Source organism: Phoca vitulina, unplaced genomic scaffold, assembly GCF_004348235.1.
Source record: "Phoca vitulina isolate PV1807 unplaced genomic scaffold, GSC_HSeal_1.0 scaffold39, whole genome shotgun sequence".
NCBI lineage: Eukaryota > Metazoa > Chordata > Mammalia > Carnivora > Phocidae > Phoca > Phoca vitulina.
This window is the reverse complement of record NW_022589742.1, coordinates 444,953-471,767: the sequence shown is the minus strand read 5'-3', so window position 1 is coordinate 471,767 and position 26,815 is coordinate 444,953. Positions and strand designations below refer to the sequence as shown.

Sequence of the window (26,815 nt, the reverse complement as noted above, 5' to 3'; positions counted from 1 at the left end):
TGTGATGACCTCTGTAAAGACCCTGTCTCCAAATCAGGTCACATTGTGAGGTTGTGGGGGTTAGGACTCCATATGAATTGGACTTCAACCCAGAAGAGCCTGGTTCCTGAATTCGCCTTTTCTGCTCGGCAGCGAGTCTGAAGACCTTGGTTAAACGTGTCCCCTCAGATGGCAGGAATGATCAGTTGCTCAGCTCATCTGTCCCATCCCAGACAGTGGGAATTTGGGGGCATGAAATCTTCACCGCCCCCCTTTGAGCCCCTTTCTTCTCCTCCCTCTCAGAATGCCATAGACGGAGAGAGCTGACTCAGGGGGCATCTGAAAGCAGACATTTCCAGGTAACATTGTTACTGCAGTTACCAAGTTAAGAGAAGCCTGTTCAACCACTACTTGGGCAATTGATAAAGTAATGGCGGAAAAAAAAAAAAAAAAACCCACAACAGATTTTCTTTTTCCTGTGGAGACAGACTGTTTGTAGGAAGCAGCCCCCACGTTCTGTGGAAGCAGGGCTGCCTCGGTGGCTCCCGGCGTCCTGAACCGAGCCGAGCCTCGGACCGGCCTGCTTCCCCGCCGTCCTTCATTCTCAGGCTTGGTGGTGCCACTTGACGCCAGGAGAACCCGCTGGAGACCGAGAGACGGATCAGGCTGTTACCCCACATTCTCTCTGCACTAAATCACGGGGTTTGTTTTTTGTTTTTGTTTTTTTTTGTTTATTCCGAGGGAAGGTGGCTATTGTGAGGCTGTCAAACTGAGGCAAGCTGGCTGGGCTGAAATGAAGGCGCCCATTAGCCACAGCAGCTCCCTCGGTTACGAGAGAGGTGGGCAATTCAAAATAACAGAAGGCGAGAAGAAGGAGAGGGGGGAGCCCCTCTTACTCCGCGGGCCGGAAACCAACAGGGCAGCCAAATAGTCTGCACTTGAACGTGGCCACCAGTTAGTGCGGCAGGTGTCCCTTGGTCAGGGTCGGGGGACGGCAGGTGGACCAGCGAGGTGTGCATCTAGTTCTTCATGCTGGCGACTGGAGCCTGAGGGTGGGGGCGGGGTGGGGACGTGCTTCACGGTGTCCCATCTGGGGTTGTGAAGGCTAGACGTAGACAACCGGAGGACGATTACAGGGAAATTCACCCTCTGCTCAAGGGAACCCCAACTTAAATTGGGTCTGTGATCTTATATTTGCATTACATGGGAGCTGCTCTCCAGCGTTGGGCCCTGATAGGTGCCCGCTCCCCGAATCCCACCTGTCAGGGTCTGGAAAATCGATTCCAGGCCTGGCTCCCACTCAATGGCGGGGGAGGGGGGGACTGCTGCACATCTAGGCAGCCGGCTGTCAGACGACCAAGAAGGAACTCCTTTCCTTGACCTGTAAAAGGATTGGCCAAGGGTCAACCCTGCCTCCTCATCGGGGCTTCTCCTTCCTTTAACTGCTAAACTGCGAGCCTCCTTCCATCAGTCCTGACGTCCCCTTACATCAGCTCATCCAAATTGTCAGCCCACATTAAACATGTGCCTGCCTGTGGGTGTTATGGGGGTTGGGGGGGGAGGAGAGAGGAGCCTCTGCATGGACGAATTCCTCTCTTTACTAGCCTCAGGTTTGGAAATTGTGAAGTCTAGGAGGGGTAGAGCATCTTTGCTGAAGGGTTCTTGGCTTGGTCTCCGCCCCATCCAGAGGGTTGTCTCTTTAATGTAATGCTTTGTCGCTCCTGGAAAAGACAAAGCCCTTTTCCCTTGGTGCAGCTTCTGCTGGCTCTATCAATTGCAGTTTTAATGTAGGAAAAATGGAGGGCGAGAGGGATTACGTGGGGAAAAATAGCTCTTTTTCTCTCAGCATTTTTTTCTGTAGATGTGAGGAGGAATGCACGTGAGACCTTCTGCCAATCTCTGTCATGTAGGGCAGCCCGTGGAGTGGTTAAGGACCCGGGCTTTGGCATCAGGCAGGTGTGGGTTGTCATCCCAGCTCACTCTCTCCCACTTGGCCAGCTGTGTGACTTTTTTAAATAACAGCTTTATTGAGATTCAGATACCATAAAATTCACCCTTTGAAAGTGAACAAGTCAGTGGTTTTTCGTAGTCACAGCGTTGTGCACCCATCACTTCCCTCTCTAATTCTAGAACATTTTCATTACCCCTAAGAATCCCCGTGCCATTAGCAGTCACTCCCCCTTCCTCCTCACCCCAGCCCCCTGTGACTAGTAATCTCCTTTCTGCCTCTCTAGATTTGCCTGTTTGAGACATTTCATATAAATGCAATCATTTAATATGTGGCCTTTCGTGTCAGGCTTCTTTCCCTTAGCATCATGATTTCAGTGTGCATCCACGTTGTAGCATGGACCAGCCCTTCACTCCTTTTTTATGGCCGAATAATATTCCAGCATGGATTGACCTCATCATGTCTAGCCATTCATTTCATGAGCATTTAGGTGGTTTCCACTTTCTGTCTATTTCCTGATGGCTGACAATACCGAGCATCTTTTCATCTACTTCCTGGCCACTTGTGGATCTTCCTTGGAGAAGTGTCCACTCAGATCCCTTGCCCTTTCTTTAATTGGGCTCCCTATCATGTTCTTGTTGGGGTTTCCAGGCTGCTTTACCTATTGTGGGTACTAGACTCTCATCAGGTATCTGACTTGCAAGTATTTCCTCTCATCCTCTGGACACTCTTCTTAACTTTTCCGAGCCTGAGTTTCCTTGCCTAAAAACAGAAAAAAAATACAAGTACAACCTTCTTGATTTCTTGGAAAGAGTCAATGAAGTGGCCCATTGGTGCCCTTAGTGAAGTGAATGTCTGGCATACATTAAGCTTCCATGAGTAAGCGTTGGCTGACTTAGATTTATTGTGAGATAGGGGCAAGGTGTGAGCCCTCAAGTCTTAATTATACATCTGACAGGTATTACATGAAAGGTTTGAAGTGCTTTGATTTGGCTAACATGTTATTCCTAGAGGGACTGGAGCAGTTTTTTTGCGGGGGGGACTGATTACATTTTTATTTGGAAAATATTTTATAGTTCTAGAAATGAGATGATAACTACTGGCCAGTATGGGTATCTGCCACTCTCCATATATCTATACTTATAGCTCTCTCTCTTTCTCTATCTAGACAGCTAGTTACCCATCTATCACGAATGCGAGTCTATGAATAAGAGGATAGAAATAGCCTAGTGCTGGGGCAGGTATTCAGAATTGGCATTTTCTTACCTAAAGCCAAATCATGAAAGAATATATTTTCAATTTTCTACGATGTTTACCTACTGTATGTAAAACATACTTTATTGGCTCTCTGTGGTTCTTAAACTCTTTTCTTCCACCAGAGATGGGTGATTTCCTCTGTGGTGATTCTTTTTTTTTTTTTTTTTTAAGATATATTTGTTTTAGAATGGGTAAGGGGCAGAGGGAGAGGGAGAGAATCCTCAGCAGACTCCCTGCTGAGTATGGAACCCAATATGGGGCTTGATCTCAGGACCCTGAGATGGAGCCCAACACGGGGCTCGATCTCAGGACCCTGAGATCATGACCTGAGCCGAAATCAAGAGTCGGACACTTAACTGACTGAGCCACCCAGGTGCCCCACTGCGGTGATTCCTTTAATGCTGCTTCTGAATGCATTGTTGTAAGAACTGATCTCCCATTCATACTAATATCAGTAATAACAGAGATAGTAGCATTTATTAAGCACTCACCATCGTACTCTTTTCACATGTTATTTAAGTGACCCTCCACAACAACCAAGCAAAGTAGGTATCAGCAGCCTCCTTCTAGAGGTAGACAACAAAGGCCCAGAGAGGTCAATCAGTTGGCCTAGATTTGCACAGCTAGTAAACGCAAGAGCCCAGACTGGACCTCTAGTCCATCCAGCTTCCAAGTCTTTGCTCTTTCCTTTATGTCGTGTCACCTCTTAGGAGATTGGATTTACCAGAGTCCTGAATCTTTAGGCACCTGGGTTGCTTCTGTGTTTGAGAATTAGAAAGCCCACCCTGGTGATGGGTATTAAAGAGGGCACGTTCTGCATGGAGCACTGAGTGTTACACACAAACAATGAGTCATGGAACACTACATCAAAAACTAATGATGTAATGTATGGTGATTAACATAACAATAAAAATTAAAAAAAAAAAAGAAAGCCCATCCCTTCTGACGCATGGAGGATTGGTATAGTACATAAAAACTGAGATTGGGATGCCACTCACTTGTCAGCAGTGGGCCCTCGCCTGTTTTGAGAATCCTCATCTTTCAGAAATCCAGCTCTGTTTTTGGAGTCAAGGGCAGTGCTCAGATGAGGGCCTTCACCTGTATTCAGCAGGGTCACAGGGTTAGGAAACACAGTGTGTCGGTGAGCCGCAGTGAATTCATTTGCCCCGAGCTGAAGTTTGGAGAGAGATGGCCAAAATGACTCAACATGGCTGGCTTTCCACATCAGTGTGATTGTGCCATGTGCTGTAATTTATAGTGTAAACAAGTTTTCTGCAAAAGCTAAATATATCATGCAACTCATTTAACATGCACAGAAGGAGCCGTTAAATTATTTCAGTCCCATTACTCAAAATGTTCAGAAAATTCCTCTGTATTAGAGCCAGTGCAGGATTGGCTCTGCAGCCAAGTGCATCAACATAAATGTTGAATTCCTGGGGGAAATGCATGTTACTTAGGGAAAATATATGCCCAGACATTGTGGAGCCCCTTCTGAAACAATTCTCATTTTGTTCAAACAATAGGATCAAATTTTCAGTCCTGTTACCCAGCATCTCTGCATTTGTAAGGCTTGCAGGCAGATGTGAATGTCAATAAACTGCTGATGTATTTATAAAGGATTAATACTTTATGAAATGTGGAAGTGGAAACTGAGGTTTTTCATGTCCCTTTCTAATTTTGTCTTTACCTACGTGGAAAGAATCCCTTGTGGAAACCATATGTGGTGCCTCAGAACTGCTTAAATTGGAGTAATTATCGGAACAAATGGTGTCATTGGATGGTATTAGTCTGTTTGTGTTCCTTCTGTCTACCCAGTGAATTGACATTAATACAGACTTTTAGAAACACTTGAAACATAGTCATCTGTGATTCCATTTTTACTTTAAGATACATGTTTAAAAATTGATCTAACCTTCCTCCCTACTTAAAACATACCTCTAGATCGATACTTCTTCCTTTATATATTCCTTATCCAGAAAGGATATACCCCTTCTCTACCTAGGTTTTAAAGGGCCTGGGTCAGGAATGGTGATAAAATGTTATCAGGCATATTTTTGGCATTGATTAAGATGATCATATGGTTTTATCATTTTATTTGTTGATGACACGATGTAGCATACTAATAGATTTCTCAAAGCAAGCTGCTAATGCACTCCTAGAATCTGGTAGATTAATATTTTAAGATAGATATGTGGTCCAGTTGCATTTTATGTAGATTTGAATATTCCAGATTTGAAAACGTTGATATGACAATATTAATAAAGACTCGGTACTCAAAAAATTATTCTACTTCTGGTGTGCAAAAGCTATCCATGGCAAAGGTACAGTTCCTTCCTGTAACTTTTGCTTTAACATGAGGACACATTTCTCTAGTTTTTCTTGTTTTCAAATAAAATGACATCTGATATGTTTAGGATAATCTAGGCTGAACTGTCTTGAGCCAGTAACCACAATAGATGATAAAAATTGGCTGATTTCTGTGTGCTAGGGACTTGACGTGGGTTCTTTCATTTAATGATTATAGAAGGTGGTGCTATTATGATCCCTCTTTCACCCAGGCACCCACAAGTTCAAGGGATTTGGTCCAAGATGACACAGCTACAGCTGGGGAGGGTTTGAACCCGGGCCTGTCTGCAGAGAAGGTTCAGTCCCTACACTGAGCCCATCACTGTGCTCAGGAATCCTATGCAAGTCAGTGGGCTTTACCGAGAGGGAAGATGCTGGTCTCCCAGGACTCTGAATATTGGCTAGTTCCTGCAGATGTGTTTCCTTGGACTTGAGCTATGGCTAGTTTAGCTCACATTCATCACTCTGAGCAGAGAAACAAGTCCATTAGCTGTTGTTATGCTTATGGTAATGATACTGCGAGCTTTTGTTAGAACTTAAGTGTGGGCAGCACGTTTGACATGAAACATCAGTAAATGAGAACGTTCAGCCTGGCACCAGAATCTGAAAAGCAGCTCCCGTGAGGAGTCGTTCTCGACTGACTGGGATGTCTGGTGGCAGGAGGGAAACAGCCCTCCCATGGCACCACGAACACCGTGCAGGTAACCACATAGGCCATGCAGGCCAAGGCTTGAACCACAGCTCATCGGAATCTTGGTAGAACACCCAGTGATCCTCCCAGAAGAGGAGAGGACAAGAAGATCTTGAGATGTGCTTCAAGGCCATCCGCCACTTGCCCCCTCTGTCTTCAGGGAGGCTGTCATGAGACCATTTCCCATCGCCTCCCAGGTTCTGATAAGGCAGAGAACGTTCTGTCCCACCCCCTGCAGAATAGACCCGCGGCCTACACAATCCCTTCATTGAAACCTGGAATGGGCGCCTTGATAACAGAATATCCCACAACTTCCTCTGCCTTCATAGGGCACCTTCTGTTTTCTGTCGTCTTTTCTGGATCAGGGGAGGTGGCACCATTGGCAAGCCTTCCTTTCTTTCATTATGTGGGTACTAGACTGTCCAAATTCGACAAGTAAATCACTGTATCTTCACCAATTCAATCACTCAGGCTCTAAGTTCAGTAACTTGCCCAAGTCCACAGTCCACACTCGGTAAACCGTTTTAAAGCTTCTACCGTAAGCAAAAGTGTGTGTAGGGGGGTTCCTTTTGATGCGACAGAAAGCGCTGAGCATAGAAATCAGGTGGGGTTTTCCTGAAAAATGGAGCAACATTGCCCGTCGATATTTTAGTTGGGCCTAAATTGTCAGGTGTGACCGTTTTGCTGAAACAATCTGAAGTAACACGTGAATTCTTTATGCAGCAGCATAAAGGAAATCCTATCTGCTGTGTCAATTCAGGTAAACAGACCTTCTGGACAGCATTTCTCATGAAATGGGTTTGAGGAAGAGTTTCAAGCACCCCAAGCTAAAGTGCTGTGCTACCAGCAGCTGAGAATTCGTGGTGTCTCAGATCCAAGAATTGGTCCTTGTCCCCACTGAATTTAATTGAGGCACAGTGGCTGTCAGCAAGCACAACTTGTAGTGCACTTAACAGCAATTTAATATTTCAGTTGTTTTGAAGAGTTTCCATAGATAGAAATTAAGGGACCAGCTCAATAAAGGAGTTCTTTACTTAATCCGTTAACAATTAAGAGCTGATATACAGGGGTAAGTAATGAAGTAACCTCTGCGATTGGGGGGTACCTTGGAGGTAACCATAGGGGTTTCTTCTCCCTAATCAGCTCTGGTTACTCTAAGAAGCTGAAGGAAGGCTGAAAGGGCCAACCCCAGAAGGAAGGCTTCATGGCAAGAAGTCAGCATTTCCTCATCAATTAGGAATGGAGCTCACCAGGTGTGTGTCCAGAAAGACAGGTTGAGTGCTAGAGAGAGACACTCCTTCTACCCAGGAGCCGAGGTCCCAGTGCAGTGTCAGAGCCTGGGGAGATCGAAGGGACAGCCATCAATATAGAGAGGTGGCCTAGTGTGACGGTATGTGTGCCTGCTTGGGAGTTTGGTGGAATTCGTGATATTCATTCAGTGGCCTCAGAGTGGCCAAGGAGCCTTGGGATGTCACCATCATCAGCGTCCCAATTCAGTTGATTCTCATTCTGACCTGTCTCTAGAATCTGGTCCCTTCTCTTCTCCATCCTCACTGTCTGTGCCCTGGCCCAGGCCACCACCCTCTGCCACCTGGGCCACTCCACTGGTGGTCTAACCGGTTCCCTTGCTACCTCCTTCTTCCAGTCAGTTTATAGTCTCTGCTCTCAGAGATCTTTACTTCTGACCTTCCATGCTTATCCCACCCCCACCCCCACCTAAAAACTTTGGTTGTCCCACTCCCCATTCTTTGGAAAAAGTCTCACCCGAACCTACCTCCTTAGACCTGCCCCCCTCCCTCCCCCCCGTTTTCAATAGCACCTACACGTAGTATACTCCAGCCAAACCAAGTGGCCCACTCTTCTGGAAACCTCAAGTCTTTTGGTACCTCTGTGCTCCTTAGGCTGCCCTTTCCTTTCTTACTCCCCTGGCAGTTCATTCTGTCTTCAAGGCATTGTTCAAAGACCACTGCTTCCTTGTAGCTTCAGCAGCCTCTCTGTGTAGCATTGAATGAGGACATTGTCATTGTTTGTTTATGAAGCCTTTGTCCTTGCTAAAGGGCAAGCTGATTAGGGGGAGGTACTGTGTCCTACTCTTGGTTCCTTCCCCATGACTATGTTTCAAGCATAGTCATGGCAAGTAATAATGACAGTAGCAGTCATTATTGACTGCTTGCCAACCATTTTACATACATAATCACATGCAATCCTCATAAGAATCCTCTGAACTAGGTACTGTTTTGGGCTCCATTTTACAGATTAGAACACTGAAGCTCTAAGTTCAGTAACTTGCCCGAGTCCACACTCGGTAAGTTTTAGAGCTGGAGTTCAGATTAGCACAGACCAACTCTACAGCCTGTGTCTCACCCACAGCTATCGGGCCCAGTAGATGGTCTTGGGTGAATCCCTATTAATCTACTTGGATGACTCTCTATTACCCAGTATGACTCAAAGTTCGTTCAAGGTGACTTATATGGTCCTACTGAAGAGTGCAATTTCAAATATCAAGATCCACGCCTGAGATATTTTTTAGGGCAAAAGATTCTCTTTTCTCCTTTGGAATTATCTCAGCATTTGATTTCAGGTCCAGGTGGGTTCATTGGGCTATGGTCTTCTCTGGGGAAATCCACTCTTAGATGTTTTTACACACACACCCCTGAAAAATGATACAGTAGTGTTATGCTGTGTGTAACATGATTGAAAGCCATCTGAATTCTATTAGGCAGTTTGTCATTTGCATGATAACTTGAGTTCCCGCATTGGGAGAAAATTATATAACCCAGAGAAATATACCAAGAAAATGAAAATCAAATTCAAAATAATGACCATAGAGCAGAAAATTGGTATGGTGCTGAATTTATGTGATCAATTCTAAAGAAGTCCAAGGTTGAAGAGGTGCACTTGGATACAAGTCAATAGTCATATATATCAAGGCTCACGCTATTAGCTTTGGCTTATGTGTGCAGTATAGATATAAATCCATACGTACCCCATGTATATCTAGAAAAAGGATATTTATTCTTTTCTTTTTTCCTACTATTGCCTTTTATGTATTCAGCACTCTGCCCAAACCGACTGGTCAGCATTTCCTGATCTCCAAGAGACATATTATTTCATTCCCATTGCACAGGGGAGTAAACTGAGGTTCGGAGAGGTTACATAACCAAAATTTAGGTTCTCCAACTAAATTCTATGCAATATCCATGGAGCCAGAATTACTCCCAAAAATAAGACTCGAGTAGCTGAGTTGTCTTTGCACTGTGTTCCTCTAATCCCTGGGGCACTCCAGACGTCCCCCCACCCAATCCTGGCTGTGACGGAAACAGCACTACCTTAATCTCTTTTTCATTTGGAGTTCCTTGTAAGATTTCACTGGGCAGGGGAAGGATTCTTGAAGAGAGTTTGAAAACCATTGGCTTAAAGCAAGGGGTCCGCAAACTTTTGTATGTAAAGGCTCAGGCAGTAAATATTCCAGGTGTTTTGGGCGATGTGTTCTCTGTTACAACTACCGAACGCAGCCATCATAACAGCTCAAAAGCATAGCCAATATGCAAATGAATGGGCATGGCCGTGTTTCAGTACAGCTCTATATGGATAATGAAATTTAAATTCCATATAATTTTCATATGTCGTGAGATATCATTCTTCTTTTGATTTTGTTTTTCTCAGCTGTTTAAAAAGGTAAACACCATTCTTAACTCAAGGGCAGTTTAAGAACCGAGGGAGGGCTGGTTTGGATCGAGGGCCTCAGTTTGCCAACCCCTAGACTATATCGTTCTTAAAGGAACTCCCAGTTCTCTTGCTAAGGAACCAGAATAACTTTACGGGGTGCTCATTTAGGAAACCCTTACAGGCCATCAGTTACAGAAGACACTCCTCTGATCTGCATGCCCATGGCAGGGTGCATGATCTAATTTAGACCCAGGCTCTGGGCCCACTGGGTGGCACTGGGCTAGAGGGCCCCACCTGACAGGTCTTGGGAGATTTATCCCTCTGCAATATAGTCAAGATCTTCAAACTGTTTTTCACCGCCATGGCCCCCAGACTGGGATTTTCCACGATTCCCAGTGGGCTGGTCATGGAAGCAGACTTTTAAGTTAAAACCTTGAGAAAATTAAATGCAGCTTCTCCCAAGAAAAAAAGCCTGAGCACCCTTACCTCAGGGAAACAGAATGAGTGCTTTGGAAAAATATCACTGCCTCTTCCTCATCGCCTGCCTTGCTTACCAACAAATGATTCAATGCTACAGAGACTACATCGCACTAGGTAGGAAAATATATAATTCCCTGAGTAATTCTAAACCAGTCATGTTTCATTCCTCCCAGCCTACTTTATGAAGAGGAAGTGCCCTTTAAAGAGTCAGTAGGGCTAAGTTATTTTCTAGAAGAGGGCCCACAGTAAGATGGTTCCTAATTTTTGTTTAGAGCCCAAAACCTGAGCGAATCAGCACCGCTTCTGCTTTTTCCTCTTCAGAATCACCTAAGCACCCCCAACCCTGCCACCGCACAATGTAGACAGCAGCACTGGCTTCTCTCCCCAACACCATTCCAAGTCCAGGCTCCCAGTGTGGACTATAGAGAACAAGACTCAAGCTACTACATGGAAGCTCCAAGAAAGCATAGGGCAATTCTAACTAGCAGAACTGTCTAACAATTAAAGCTCCTAAACAATAGAAGGGCATGGCCCGCTACCCATCAGACAATGGCTTCTGGCCATGTGTTGGGATATTGTAGATATCTCCACTGGGTGACAAGGTGAAATAGATAACCCTTCTAGGCACTTCCAACTGTAGTAGCCATGGTCTGTTGGAGTGTCGGTCACCAGCATTGCAGCTCTTTCCATGGATACTTGAAAGCTGGACTCCAGCCCGTATCAGGTGGTGCGCCTGACAAGCTGTCTGCCCAGAGGGACGCCATTTTGTAATCACAAAAAGGCACAGTGTAGGTTTGCAACGTACACATTCAGGGCTCTGAAGGTTGCTTCTGAACAAGGATTCTGGATCAACTAACGGCCTCTGAAGCCATGCCTTTCATACAAAGTTTAGAGCCAGATGTGTATTGGAAACGCCTCCTGAGAGTGGCATACCCAAAGACAGGGTGCTCAAGGTGAGCACAGCTTCCAGTGCGGGCCATCTTTGGCTCATTTCTCTGGATCTGCAGGTCACTCCACAGATAGGAGGAGCAGCATATTAGGGCCACTCATTTCTTTTTAAACTCTCACTTGGAACTGTCTGTGTGTTTCGTCTTATGATAGGCTTTCAAATCTCCAGGGGATCTTAAGCAATCTGGGAGGATCTCAGGAAACCTGGAACAGCCATGATGAGTTTAGAACATTCTTGAAGAGTAAACAAGCGCTGAAACTTTCCAAACTCCTTAAGGATCTCTGAACCATGCCTCATTGGGCATCCAGTGATGCTTTGCTATTTGATACCTCTGCCAGTCTTTGGGTCAACAGCAGAGTCTTTTGTGTTATTGTCCCAATCTGTAAAGCACTGTTTCTCGGGTAGTAATAATGACAGCAATAACAATAATGACTGGGATGTCAACAGTAGCTACTTATATTGACTCCTAGGCAACCTGTACAAACTTGCTTTTTCTGATCCTCCCCAAACTCTCCAAAGTAATGTATTATTTTTGCTCATTTTAACATGTGAGAAAATTGAGGTTCAAAGAGTTGGACTAACTAGTTCAAGAGAGCAAACCCAACTAAAGGCTCCATTTCCGTAGAACCTTCTGTAATAATGTTCCAAGCCTTCTGTTTTGTCCTCTTCAGAATCACCTAAGCATTCCACTATGTGAAGTGACAGGGCTTATAGAGAGCGATCTTATGATTTTATGGTTATAACTTGCATAGGGCCTGTCACAGCATCGTGTCCTGGGTTGTCCCAGTGCAAAGAGTCCTCTGAAGTCACCAGGTTCAGCTCGGGATCCAGAGAGTCAGGAACGGAGATGACCCTGGGCTCAGCATTCCCTTCCTTCCCCAGGGCCCCCACGGTCTTCTCTTTGCTCATTCTCTCTCATCTGCCCCAAATTTCGTTGTTTGAGCTTCTATAGGATCATCCCTTCAGGGCAAGGACTTGGTTTTGCTGACACAGTTTTCAGGACCATTTTACTTCTTAATAATATAGAAATTAACATTTCCTTAGTGATTCAGGGTCTTTTCTGGTTCCATACAAAATTTAGGATTGTTTGTTCCAGCACTTTGAAAAATGCCATTGGTATTTTGATTGGGATGGCATTGAAAGTATAGTTTGCTCTGGGCAGCATAGACTTTTAACAATGTTTATTCTTCTGATCCATGAGCACAGAATGTTTTTCCATCTTTTCGTGTCTTCTTCAATTTCCTTCATGAGTTCTGTAGTTTCTAGAGTATAGATCCTTTACCTCTTTGGTTAGGTTTATTCCGAGGTATCTTATGGTTTTTGGTGCTATTGTAAATGGAATCGTTTCTCTCATTTCTCTTTCTACAGTTGCATTGTTAGTGTATAAGAAAGCAACTGATTTCTGTGCATTGATTTTGTATCCTGCCACATTACTGAACTGCTGTATGAGTTCTAGTAATTTGGGGGTGGAGTCTTTTGGGTTTTCCACATAAAGTATCATGTCATCTGTGAAGAGAGAGAGTTTGCCTTCTTCTTTGCCAATTTGAATACCTTTTATTTCTTTTTGTTGTCTGATTGCTGTTGCTAGGACTTCCAGTACTATGTTGGACAATAGTGGCGAGAGTGGGCACCCTTGTCGTGTTCCTGATCTTAAGGGAAAGGCTCTCAGCTTTTCCCCACTGAGAATGTTATTCACTGTGGGCTTCTCATAGATTGTTTTTATGAAATTGAGGAATGTTCCCTCTATCCCTACACTCTGAAAAGTTTTAATCAGGAAAGGATGCTGTATTTTGTCAAATGCTTTTTCTGCATCAATTGGGAGGACCATGTGGTTCTTGTCTCTTCTCTTGTTTATGTGTTCTATCACATTGATTGATGCCAAGATGCCCTTCAACAGACAAATGGGTAAAGAAGATGTGGTCCATATATACAATGGAATATTACTCAGCCATCAGAAAGGATGAATACCCAGCATTTGCATCAACATGGATGGGACTGGAGGAGGTGATGCTAAGTGAAATAAGTCAAGCAGAGAAAGACAATTATCATATGGTTTCACTTATTTGTGGAACATAAGGAATAGCATGGACGACATTAGGAGAAGGAAGGGAAAAATGAAGGGGGGTGGAAATCGGGGGGGTGGAAATCAGAGGGGGAGATGAACCATGAGAGACTATGGACTCTGGGAAACAAATTGAGGGTTTCAGAGGGGACAGGGGTGGGGGGATGGGTTAGCCCGGTGATGGGTATTAAGGAGGGCACTACTGCATGGAGCACTGGGTGTTATACGTGAACAATGAATCATGGATCACTACATCAAAACCTAATGATGTACTGTATGGTGACTAACATAACATAATAAAAAGAAAAAAATAAACTTGCAATCATGTGGGATACTACAGGTCTTAAAATAATAATGCTTACCTCATAGGGATGTAGCAAAGATTAAATGAGCTAAAAACATAAAAATACATAAATCAGTGCCTGCCTAATAAAGAGTAAATGTGGCACTTTTGTGATGACAAAATATATCGTATGTGTAAACTTATGTTCTCTTAAGGAAAGTTAGTACATTTCTATGTGAAAGAAGGAAGTGATTTTAAAGAGGTAAATAAATATTGGAGACAAAAAAAATAATATAGAAATTATAAGTCATGGTAAAAATAAAAACCAGAGCGTTTTCACGCAAAGACGGGCACCGTGAACTACCAGATCCTGAACAAATATCTAAAGTCACTAAGGAGGCCTACTTTGTTCTGTTTTCATCTAACTGAAAAGCAGAAGAACAGTTGTCATTTTTTAAGATTATACACACAGGCATACATGTGAGCATGATTGTCTCACATTGTGGGATACCCAGTGTGTGATGAATTTGTCTATGGAGTTGTGACCTCGTGAAAAGAACTTACCATTTTTCTGCTGAGACTACCTTTACCGCAGTGGGTGTGAACGGTGCTGCTATAATAATTAAATCCAAAATCTTTCATAATCCTCCTCTTTCCCGAGAGTAATGTTCAGTATTAGCTATGGAGGGAAATGCAAACAAGTACATGTATATTCAAGAATAAAGCTTAATAGGTCAGTGAAGGAGCAGAATGAAACACCTCCAGAGATAACGAAGGGTGGTTTGCTTTCCTAGTTACTTCTCGACTTGTGTTTACCAGGACTTGAATATATGCATCAAATTGGCCTTTATTAATAACCAAATCCATACCAAGCTTGTAGCACAGGGTGGGGGGGGCAGTGTTTAATGTCAGTCACTATGGAAATTGGTTACCTATTTCCAAAATTGTACATTGGAAGGCCTTTCATTTCCGTGTTAGAATCACATAGAGTTGGTTGAAGAGTAAAATAACTGTTGAGTTTGAGTCTATGAATTCTGGCTCTGGATGTGCCAGTTCTCCCTGAAGAAGAGTAGCCCGAAGTCCACAAGCCCATTTCTGGGTTCACCTTTGAGACTTTGTGAGACATTGCCTCAGTCACCATGGGGCACCGTGAAGCTTACCTTCAGATTGTTCAGCAAATGAAGATGAGAACAAAGTCTCACGAAGACTTTGCTTGTGATTACTTGCTAGGGGTGTTAATGGTGTACATTGTTTCTAACTGTGATGACATATTTCCAAACCTACAATATCCTGCATTCATTTTGTGCTTTCATAAAGCATTTCACCTGCTTTAGTTGATATTATGTTCACCACCACCACCACCCCGTGAGAGTTTAATTATTATCCCATTTAACAGAGGAGGGACACAGATGAGGTTCAGAGATAGTAAATGACTTTCCCAAGATATCAGAGTTTGTGATTAGCCAGCAATTGAATCCAAATATCTTGACTCCATGTCAATATGTTTTGTGGGTTTTTTGTTGTTGCTGTTGATTTTACTTAATACGCCATCCTTTATAAATTACACCTTCTAGGAAGACATTATATACTCTCGAGTTCTGGCTGGAGATGGTCTGAGTTCCATGTTTGCCTCCATGATTTCCTAGCTGTGTGATCATGAGGAAGTTCCTTGCCTCTCTAAGCCTCAGTGTTTCAGTCAGGAAGATGGGGCTAATGATAACCCCTCCTTCATAGGGTCCAAATTACAAGCTTCTGATCAAATACTTAGCACTTTCCATGACACATAAATGGATCTTCTGAATGGAAGGAATTGTTGATAATTTTTTTGCCCAACACTTCTATGGAAATTAACACATACACATTGACTGCCTGTATTGAGATAACACACACACACACACACACACACACGGAAAATGAAACCCTTTATGCCCAGCAAGCATGGATAGTTTTAAAATATTTGAGTTCTGTAGCTTATGAGAATGATAGTCTTCATTTGCCACAATGTGTTGTGAAGAATTATTTGTTCACAGTCATCGGCCTCCAACTGCAAAAGAAATGGGAAGATACATTTTGTCTTATACTCAGAGATCTTCAAAACATCCATTCGTCTCATGAAGGACAGTCATAAATCCTGCAAGTTTAGTTTATCTGAAACCAACTCTAACAGCTGTCCTTCCCACCAATCATTCTTCATATCAGTCTTTGGTTTTCAGACCTCAGTGAACATATCCCGGTCTTATGTTGCTGAGCATGAAAGTGGGGGAGCTGTGCCTTCTTCGGAGACTTAAGAGTGGATACCCACGCTGACCTGAATCTCTTTCTAACATTTGGACATAACCTCTAAAACAATGTATTCCCTTGTTTATCAAATTAGAAGTTGCCTTTTGCCTTCCAACCTCCCTTCTGGAAAAAACACCCAGGTGGAAATCAGGAGATGGGAGTTTTAGGATTGGCTCTAGCTAGCTGTGTGATCTGGAGCAAAGCACTTGGCTTCTCTGAACCTTTCTTTCCTTGTCTGCAAAACAAGGGTAGCGGACTGTATCATTTCTGGGAAGACAAGTGAATAAATTGCAACCGCAGCCCACGCAGGAATGAGGGACTGGTGTGGGGACACTCGGTGGAAAAGGCAATGCCGTGATCCAGCTGGAGCTGGGGGTGGGGCAGAAGGAAAAGGTGTTCTTTTAGAGGTGGGGGTTCTTTCTCGAAAGCTTTTGTGGAGGAGGTGGGATCTGGCTGAGCTATGGAGGCAAAATAGGATTTTCAGAGTTGAAGAAGGAAAGTCTAGTGTGGGAGCTGAGCCTGATTTGTTGGAGTCTAGAAGCAAGAAAGAGCAAAGCATGCTCAGAAAAGGGTCATCCGTCCAGGGAGGCTGGGACCACCCCCATTTGAAGGCTGGGAACGAGGTCTAAAGTTGTATTTAATACATAGAAATATTCACACCAATTGGCCTTTGAAGGCTGTGTGTACCTGGAATTTTGAGATAATAAGTCACTCTTCCTGCTGTGGCTCGAGTTTGGGGATAGAGCGGGTGGCGCCGTAGAAACAAGAGGCTCTGTGTGCCCCATAAACAATTTTGAAAGTGCTAGTTCATCGCCAAATTTCAGACCACTCGTATTTTTCAGGTACCTTGCCTTAGGAGAGAAAGATTTCTCATCCACATCATGGGCTTACATCTCTAGGATCAAATTTTACAGGAAGCGATCGGTCATATATCAAAAGGTTAATGACTAGCCATTTCTCGCCCAGCTATTTTGTGGCCACAGAGCCCTCTGCACCGTGGCGGTGGAAGGTCACTGGGCCCTTTGCCTCTGTGGTCCAGACAGCCCCAGCAGGCTACGACAACAGCCTCTAGAGCTGGGGGCTGTTACCCTGCCCCGATTCTTTCATGGGAGACTCAGAGCATCTTTTCCTGTAGAGATCCAGTGTCACGTTCCACTCCACAGTGATTGATCAGTACATTTATTACACTTTCAGTAGTAAAAATATATAGACTCCAGTCATCTCTGGAGATGCTGAAATAGTCCTTTTTTTCCCTTGATTTAGGGGAAGGTAGAGAGGGAAGATGTGTGTGGAGTATGACATAAATATAAGAGCTCAAATATCTAATTAGCTGAAAGAATCTTGGTTCCCTCTGCACCTTTGACAGAATTGCAGCTGTCAGATTGTAGCTCCAATATTTTATCCTCATTGCAAGATGTATCTGAGGATGATCTAGAAAAGACGCTTTCTAACACGAACATCACCGTGCTTTTTTTGTAGGATGCTTGAGGACGACCTGAAGCTGAGCAGTGATGAAGATGACCTTGAGCCTGTGAAGACCTTGGCCACTCACTGCACCGCCACTGAGCTCTACCAGGTAGGAAGAGCTTCACGCTTGGTTTGGGACCTAAGGGGAGGGAGCATAAAAGACTGGAAGGGTTTTGCCATCCGCAAGCCTACCCTCCGCTTCATCTCTGGGCTGCGGAGAGAGGGAAAGAAGCAGAGCTAGGCACGGTGTTCCGGAACAGGTGTAATCAGCTCAGTTTCATTCAAGCTACAGTGATGAGAGGCTGAGCTCTTGAAAGCTGCTTTCACCCCCTCCCTCCGCTCCCTTGTCAAACACACGTACGGGTCGTCAGTAAGCGAGAGACTGTCATTCCCTCCCTTGGACTAAGCGTTGTCTCGGGTGAGGTGTGACTTTCCTTTAGTGACTCCGAGGCGAGCCTTACCGCCCACGCTCATTAATTAATTAGGGCATAAATGGGAGTGCTGCAGTCCCCTCTCCCAGGTGCACCACCTGAGAGCACGTGCTGAGAAGCAGCACCCAGCATCCTGCGGCGTGCGCGGACCTGCAGGCACAAGGCATTTGGCAAAAACTTGCTGCTGCCCCGTCCTCTTCCACTCTGCGTTATAAGTATTTACAGCACTTACCCCCAGATGAGATGGCAGAAATGTGATTTCAGCATTCCCAGTGAGACTGGACTTGTTGGTTTGAAGAGGCCAAGTATCGCTTAGGAGCTGTGAGAACGGCAGGACGGTGTGCGGTGTCAGCAGTGTGTGTGCGTTTTCTCTGTGACACAAGTGTCTCACGTGTGGGCTCCTCCGGAGTGCGTTCGTAACCTTCTTTGCTACGTTAGGAAACTGAAAGCAGACCGTTTTAAGGAGTGCTCATGCACTGGTACACCAAGGTCATTATCAAATACAGAATTCCAGGGGCGCCTGGGTGGCTCAGTCAGTTCAGTGTCTGCCTTTGGCTTGGGTCGTGATTTCAGGGTCCTGGGATCAAGCCCCACGTCGGGCTCCCTGCTCAATGGGAAGTCTGCTTCTCCCTCTGCTCTTAGTCCCCCAGCTTGTGCGCTCTCTCTCTCTCCTCTCAAATGAATAAATAAAATCTTTAAAAAAATACAGAATTCCATATTCAGTAAATGTGTTGTGAGGAGTCAGCAAAGAAAAGCTTGGGAAAAACTCTCTGGGCTCACCGACTCCATTTTCATATATAGTTGTTTGCCACACTGGAACTCCCACCATTTGGTGTAATTTTAAAACTGAAAAAAAAAATACAATACAGTAAAATAAAATTGAGGTCATTTGTAATGTTACGTGGCCAATACCCGACTCGCCTTTACTTTCTCCTCCTTATTCTGCTTGCGTTTTTGGCAATATGTAACAGTTGCATCTTTGCACTGTGGGGCCTTGTCAACAACAAGCCCTGTCGTCTCCCAGGGGCTCGCTGTCCCTGTCCTGGATGCACGCAGTCCCTCTCCTACATGAGTCATGGGCTTCAGAGCTGATGCAAAATGCACACTGAAATGCCGGTGTCGGTTATTCCTGCTTTCTGTGTTTAATACGTGAGTGACGAGCACGGCGTTGGTAAATAAAACAAAACAAAACAAAAACCCCTAGATCATTGATTTTGACAGATGCGACATTACTTTTTAATGGAAATGTTTAAAGCAGTAATCAACAATAAGTGAAAGTACATTTTGCACATTGACTTCCTCTCTATGTGATTACATAAACGCAATCTGCTTTTTTACCTTCTCAAGTTGTTTTATTCTGTATTTACCTGAAGGAGTGGCATTGGGTCCCTTGGCCCCGATCATCTGGGTTTTTAGGATGTGTGTTCGGTGACTTTGTGTCGGTCCTGAGACCGTCAGATAATTCTGGTTGGTGCGTTGGCAGCTCTCCGTGGCATGCCGCCCTTAGCCCAGTCATGCCTTCATCAACCAAGCTTCTCATCTGAAGGGGAGGTTGAACTGGGAGATCCAAGGTAGGGCAGAATGACAACTTATTCCCCCTCGCTGGGCCCTGGAAGCAAGAAGGAGATGCAAGGTTATAAACATTTACAAATGAGCCCTCCTTAGAAAGTTTGAGGACTCGTGAAAAGGCAGGAAGGCTAAAGACCAAGAGAGAATGTTCATGCAGTAGCGGAAGGGACAGTGCCAAGCAGTGAGGCCTCACATTTTTTTTTCAAAGAGGGGTGCATTGAAATTATTCTCCTTTTTTTTCATTGTGGTTAAATTCATGTGACATAAAATTCACCATTTTAAAAGCGTACAGTTCAGTGGCGTTTGGTACATTCGCAAGATTGTGCAGCCGTCACCAGTTCCAGAATATTTTCATCACCCGGGAAGGAAATCTCACATACATTAGGCAGTGACTCCCCATTTCCCCTCCCTCAGCCCCTGACAACCACTAATCTGCTATCTGTCTCTATGGATTTGCCTATTTCACAGAAATGAGTCGTGCATTATGAGACCTTTGTGAGTGGCTTCTTTCATTTGCTGAAATGCTTTCTAGGTCCATCCATGTTGTAGCATAGATCATACTTCGTTCCTTTTTTATGACTGAATGATACTCCATCGTATGAATATACTACCTTTTGTTTGTTCATCAGTTGATGGACATGTTGATGTTTCCACCTTTGTCCGAACACCTGTTTTTGGTTCTTTTGAATTGACTCAGGCGAGGTAACATAGTACTGCAGAGATAATATGGTACTCTTCTTTCCTCTTGTGACTGGGACCCTCATACTGCCTGAAACACCAGGAGGAGTGCTGAGAGCTCCCATTTACGGAGTCACCCTTGTTCTGTGCCTGATAGATACTAAGTTAGGTGCTCTGTCTTACTTGAACCTCACCAGTAAACCTTAGGTAGGTTTGGGTCTCCGGTCTGAGCAACAGAATTGCAGAGTGATTCTATTTGTGGTAGGATGATTGGAGGGAAAGCATAGAAACAAATGCATCAGTGCATTCAGTGTGGTGTCCAAGGCGCCAGACCACACCATTCCTTTGAGCTGACATTATACTTAGAAACTTTCTCAGAACCCAGTGGCTACATTCATCCAGACATAGTCCAATAAAAAAGCCATTAGCTTTCTGGAGACAGTCTCAAATCATCTCAACCATGATCACTCTACCTGGACTCACCTAAGGAGACCCGAATTATCTAGGCTTAGTGAGAGTTGATACCAATCTTTTCCAAAAGCTCCTTTTGGAAGACCTTATGCTAGAGTTTGCAACATAAAGGACTCCAAGAGAATGCATTTCCAATGCATGTATGAAAATGAAACACAGGATCAAGACATGTCAGTTTCTACTATGGCATCTCAGTCTCAAGTCTCTCATAATCAGAACGACCTCCCCCCTCCCTACCCACCGCTGGCTAGGCTGAGCAGGTCCTGTGCACAAACACCAACAGAGCAGTTAGGACGTGTTTAAAATGCTAAGCATTATTCCTGCAAACAGGAAAATAGAGCATGAGACCGGAATGGGAGAATTATAATATAGAAATTAAAGATGCCAAATGGTCAGCCATGGAGACTAAAGGTTGTTTAAAAAAAAAAACATTTTTAACAGAAGCTTTTACCTTCTAGTGACTCTTTAAAGTCAGAGATACACAGTCACGTAGACACATCGTTTCAGGGAAAAAGCGATAGTGATTGTACCCTGAAAATATTTGTTAGAAGTTGTGTGTTCTCTCTACCATCCCTGCTGCGTTTTTTGCTTTCCAGGTTGGGACTGTTTGGGAAGCAAATAGGTCCGTGCTGCCTGCTAAGGTGGTGTGGCTTTGCTGACAGAGTGTAGGAAGGCAGAGCAAGAGTACACAGATGTCGTCGGATAAACACAGTTTGAATCTGGCTCTGCCACTTACTGGATGACCTTGGGCCAAAGACCTAAGCCTCTCTAAAATGGAAGTAACACTAGCACCTACTTTACTGGGTCATAGTGAGGATTTAGTGACTAAGTGAATGTATATAGGCAAGATCATTTGACACTCTGCTTAGCACACAGTAAGTGTTTACCACTTCATGCAGTGGTCAGCATCCTTGGCTTTACCACTAGTGACGATCTAAAATGTCTCATATGCTTTGGGATGCTGGCTCCATTTCTTTGCCTTTCGTTGCAAGGAATAGGATGTTAAAGAGAGCTGCTGAAATCACTACCTGGAAAACCGTCAGTATGTGGCAAACCTGGCCATGGGAATTATACGTGTAGTCATGAAGAGCGTGGCTTTCGGAAGAGAGAACGAAAATGCCCTGAAAACCACAAACACTACACATATCAGTGGTTATTCTTCCTCGTGGCCCTTTTAAACATTGATTGGAAGTCCCCTCTTTTGGATCCATTGGTAGATCTTGCCCTTCATTTTGGCTTTGGTGACCATAGGCATCTGCTAGGAACAGGACCGAACATCCTAACTGCCCCCCCCAAAAGGCATTCACTGGATGTGAACGACCTTTCCTCCCCTCTGCACTAAATCTCTTCCAGGAAAATTACGTGGCTCTAAACAAGAGTTTCTCTTCAGAGGACTGAAGTGGGTAGACAGCTGAGTCATCCGTTCAATTATACTTCTTCCTTTCTCTCCTCCTGCCCTGGAGATGCTGTACTCACTGTGCCTTTCTCTCGGAGCTTCCCCAGAATGGGAAATAATCCCTTGAAGTCGACGTTGGACATTGGAATGTTTCAGAACAGGGTTTGAATGGGATACAGTGTTCTGTACTTAGCGTCCGAGTAAACATCCGTGTTGCGGTATGTTCCGTTTTTCAAAGTTGGCTATCACTAACGCAGTTGGGAGCTACACGATGTCCGTTAGCCAGCTGACTACAGTTTTACCTCTCAGCCGGCTGCTCTGGGCATCACAAATCTAAAGCCCCACCCTGGCCTTCCCCACACCATGCTTACTGCATGGCCCTTTTCCAGCCAGGCCTCTGGGGCAGGCAGGGAGGCCGTGGCACGTCCACTGGCGTTTGGCTAGGGTGGCATGACCCAGTTGGCCAGGCTTCTGGAGAGCGCATACGTGCGGGGTCCTCTGCATGCTCTCACCTTACCCCACTGAACCTGCAGTTTTCCTTTGGGTCAAATGTGTCTTCGTGTGCTTCTTGGGACTTAAAGGACCCCTGAAAATGAGGAGTTAAACCTGGAATCAATTTTCATTTACAGCTAAGAAGCAGTTATTCATGCTGTGCTTGCAGTTCAATAAAAGATCTAAAGATATAGACCTTGTGCTTCTCTTTCAATATAAGCAGCCTAATCAGTCTCAAATGTTTTCTTAACAAAGAAATTGTATTGACAGGTTTATTAAAATTGCTGTCTTTAAAGTTTTAAGCTATCCACAATCTGACCTATTCCAAAGACTTCTAGAATGTGTGGTGGCCAAACTCAAGAGCTCCCTCCTGCATATATCCACAGAACCAGGTAAACGTCTGCTTAACGTTTCACCGACTGATGATCATGATGTTGGATTTGCGCAGCTCTGGGCGTGTGGCCTTGTACTCTGCCGGCAGGATGGTCTGGGGGGCCCTGGGCTCTGAAGCCAGGCTGGATCTGAGCAGGGCTCTCTCGGGCCCGGCCACCTCACACTGACATCAGAAGCAGCAGACTTTAGAAGTACAAAGGCTGTAAAGAAATGGGTATTGTTTGAAACCGCCTTTAGGGCATTTTAATATTAATTCCATCTTGTTATTAATGTGAATTAGACTGAAATGTTAGAGGACTTCATTTAGCTCCGTAGGAAGTTTAGAGAGTGAGCACGGTGACGGGAAATGTTTGGTCAGGGACCAGGCTCAACTCTGTAGCCAAGGTAGAGCTTAGGGTGGTGTTGCTGCTTTAAAAACAGAGCTGAACAATTCAGATTTGCTTTGAGCACAAAGGCATTCTCATGAGTTGTGTCTGGATATGTCGTTGCAAGTAGCCCCCATGTACCCCATTTTATTTAACCGGATCTTTTTTATTTTTCTGCTTAAGGATCGCGCTAGCACCCTTAGAGATGTGCGCTTCATTCAAAGCATGTTACTGGGCATGTGTGGACTTTTCCACTGGGTGCTGGTGGCGGGGCTGCACCTCAAGTATGTTAACATATACAGAGCAATCGTGTCTTCTCAGCTCTTGCCCTGCACTTCATAATTGTATTTTTTGGCTAAAGATCACTCATTATCTCACACACAGGTAGCTTGCTTTTCACCCAGGTTCTTGATTTTGGCTTTATATTTGATCCAGTTTCACTTGTTTGTTTTTATTATTGTTGGGCTAGCTCCCCGGCCAGGTCGTTCTGAGATCATTGCAGATGAGCTGACCTCCATGGTAGCAGAAGATGAAACATTCTGGCCGCTTTGGGGATGTGTTCCTTATACCTGGGATGCACGTTACACTTTCAAAACACAGTAGTCAGGTTAAACTCAAGCCCACATTCACGTTTAAAGTTTGCTAATGAGAACATTTTGCTCCTGCTATTAGCCGGCTCTTTGGAAGCTGATGTGCTGTCGCGAACGCATTCGTTGTGACAACAGACACTCTTCCCTGCTGTCATCGGTCCTCTTGTTTTAGCTACAGTTCTCCCTCATCATGCTGAACAAGTTGTTACCTCCCCGGGGTTTCTCTGCATTTCCATTTACTTTGTTATCAGCAGAAAGGCTGGGGAAGGCCTCCTTCAGTAATGACATCAATATGGCCTACACGGCAAGAGAGGTCAGCCTGTCAGAGCTAGAGAAACAGCAGATGGATTAGGATGAAACCAGGTGCAAAATAACTTCGATAGAGTCTTTTAATGTAAACAGTTTATCTGTCATTGCCTTTCATTGAAATCCCCCACAAAATGATAGAGTTTGGGCAGTTAAGCCTGCAGACTGTAGCTGAATAAAATCCGTACATTGTCATACCCTAACTATCCAGCAATTAGAGAATGAGAGGACATTTTAATTTATTCATTAAAGACTGGAAAGTAAATAGGATAACATATAAGGTTAATAGAATAACATTGGCCTTCATAGTCCCAAGATTGTGTTTCCCATTTGGCTGTATTAGCATAGAGACTAGATTAATGAGAAACTGCTTAGGGCTTGTATGATGTGATTTTTAATATGCTCCAGGCAAGTCTGTGACTGTTTAGAAATCTGCGTGCTGATTTTTTTTTTCATTGTAATTAGCTCTCCTACTTTTAGTACCAAATATTTTGACTCGTAATCTCCATAGATTGCCTTTTTATTGTAATCTCAATAAAATGCTTAGAGCACACAGAGATGCAGAGAAGCACCATGTTTTTACGTGTGGTGCTTGTCACAGCTGATGAGATACCGTCCACTACAGCTTATGAGTTATCCATCTACGAGCATTCCAACTGCAAAGCCACTGGCCCGCAGCGAGTTGAAATCAGACGTGGGCAAGGGTGTGCTGCATGCCCTAAGAGCCAACTGGAAGCAAAAATGGGTTTGACCCGTTATTTCAGAAAAGGTGACCCTCGTGTAGAACGGGGATGACCATGGCTCCTATCTGTGAAGAAGGGGGCAGGGGCAGGGGTAGCAGTCACCTCTGGGAAGCGGGGATCACTAAGTTGACTTGAATTCAAGTTGCCCTTGTCACTGCCCCCCGGGCTGGTCCCGTCTGCACTCTCACTGCACCCTTTGCTTGGGTCCAAGCATGTCCTTTTTCTTAGGCCCCTTCATCGCCCCAGTTTGGGTCCCAGATCCACGGTTGGAGCCTGGAGGTCCTGGCTCGGAGTCATTAGCCAACAAGCCCCAGGCAGCGTACCATGTGTACTGGAAGTTTATTGGAAGTTTCCAAGTCTTGAATTTAATCAGGGTTCTAGCATATACTAGAGCAATATGAACATCTCCAGTAGAAGCTGGGTAATAAAACACTGCCAGCCTGAAAATGTGAGATTTTGAAATGTATGTGCTGGCTTTGAAAAATATACTGCGGCTTTGGTTTAGGGCCCAAGAAGGCTTTACTCTGTTCCCCAAATATCTGCCATCTGCTGGAAAAGCTACCAGGCAGGCTACAAACATCCAGGATATTGTCCTGAATGGGAAACAGAATCTATCTTATTCCTAAGCAGCTATATATATATGTATGTGTGTGTGTGTGCGTTTTCTATTTATTTAGTAAGAGCAAAGAGCATAGGCATTATAAATACACAGAAGAGGTACCAAATTTGAGATTAGATACCAACCTAAGATTAACTACTCAAAATTCAAATAGATGGGCAGATAAAAGCAGCAGATGCTTCCAGAATGTATGGGATGGCATAACCCATATTTCACAGAGTACCACATAGGATTCTCTAGAATATTAGATAGAAACATTTATGAACTTGGTAATCAATCTTGTTTATTGCTAATGGAGGTAGGCTCAGGTTCCATATTTATCCCTGAGTCATATATGTATATAGTCTGCAGTACTTGTGTATGAATATAGAATACCAGACCTTAAAATGGCCATAGAGAGCCTTTATTCCAGCTGCCTCATGTTGCCCAATAAGGACACTGGGGCACAGAGACATCAGTTGGTATTTGGTGTTGTGAGATAATAGAAAATATATATTGATATATTGGTCTCTGTGCCTGGTTCCTGGCATGGGGCTCCTAAGACCCTTGCAATTTACTAATTTGGTAAGGGCACTAGGAGCATCTTTTGTTCTGACAATTGGTCTTTGACCCCAGTTCCTGACACAGGGCATGAAATCCCTTGGAATTTCCTGGGTGATAGGAGTGTTCTAAGGAGGTGACTCTGCGTGGGCTCCTGGATGGGAGCTTCTCACCAGAAAGACCAAGTCATGATTAGAAGCTTGGAACTTTCAGCCCTGTTACCCCACTCACCCCTGACACACACACACACACACACACACACACACACACACACACACGCATGCACGCTTCTCTGGAGAGGAGAGAAAGCCCGGAAACTGAATTAATAATTAATCATACCTATGTGAAGAAGCCTCCATAAAATCCCAATAGTATGGGGTTTGGAGAGTTTCCAGGTAGATGAACACATCCATGTCCCGGGAGGGTGATGAACCCCAAGTCCATGGGGACAGAAACTCTGACACTTGGGACCCACCCAGACCTCGCCCTGTGTTATCTTCACCTGGCTGTCCATCTGTCTCTTTGATCGTGTCTTTTAACAAACTGGTAGACATAAGTAAACTGTTGGCCCAAGTTCTGTGAGCCACTCCAGCCAATTAGTCGAACCTGAGGAGGGGGTCGTGGGAACCTCTGGTTTATAGCCAATTGGTTAGAATGAAAGGTGACAGAAGTATTATGAGTGTGAGAGGAAAGGAGACTCACAGATGGGAGACTAGTGGGTTTTCTTTTTTTTTTTAAAGATTCTTATTTGACAGAGAGCACAAGTAGGCAGAGCTATAGGCAGAGGGAGAGGGAGAAGCAGGCTCCCCGC

At 44.4% G+C, this 26,815-nt stretch overlaps 1 protein-coding gene across 2 annotated transcripts in view; it reads left to right on the top strand.

Moving 5' to 3' along the window:
* Nucleotides 1–26,815, top strand: part of AFF2 (AF4/FMR2 family member 2) — a 445,879-nt gene that overhangs the window by 327,442 nt on the left and 91,622 nt on the right. For both annotated transcript variants that reach the window (XM_032428215.1, XM_032428216.1), the window contains one exon: nucleotides 17,424–17,520. In XM_032428215.1, coding sequence (XP_032284106.1) covers nucleotides 17,424–17,520 — 97 coding nt within the window. The remainder of the gene's footprint in view (nucleotides 1–17,423; nucleotides 17,521–26,815) is intronic.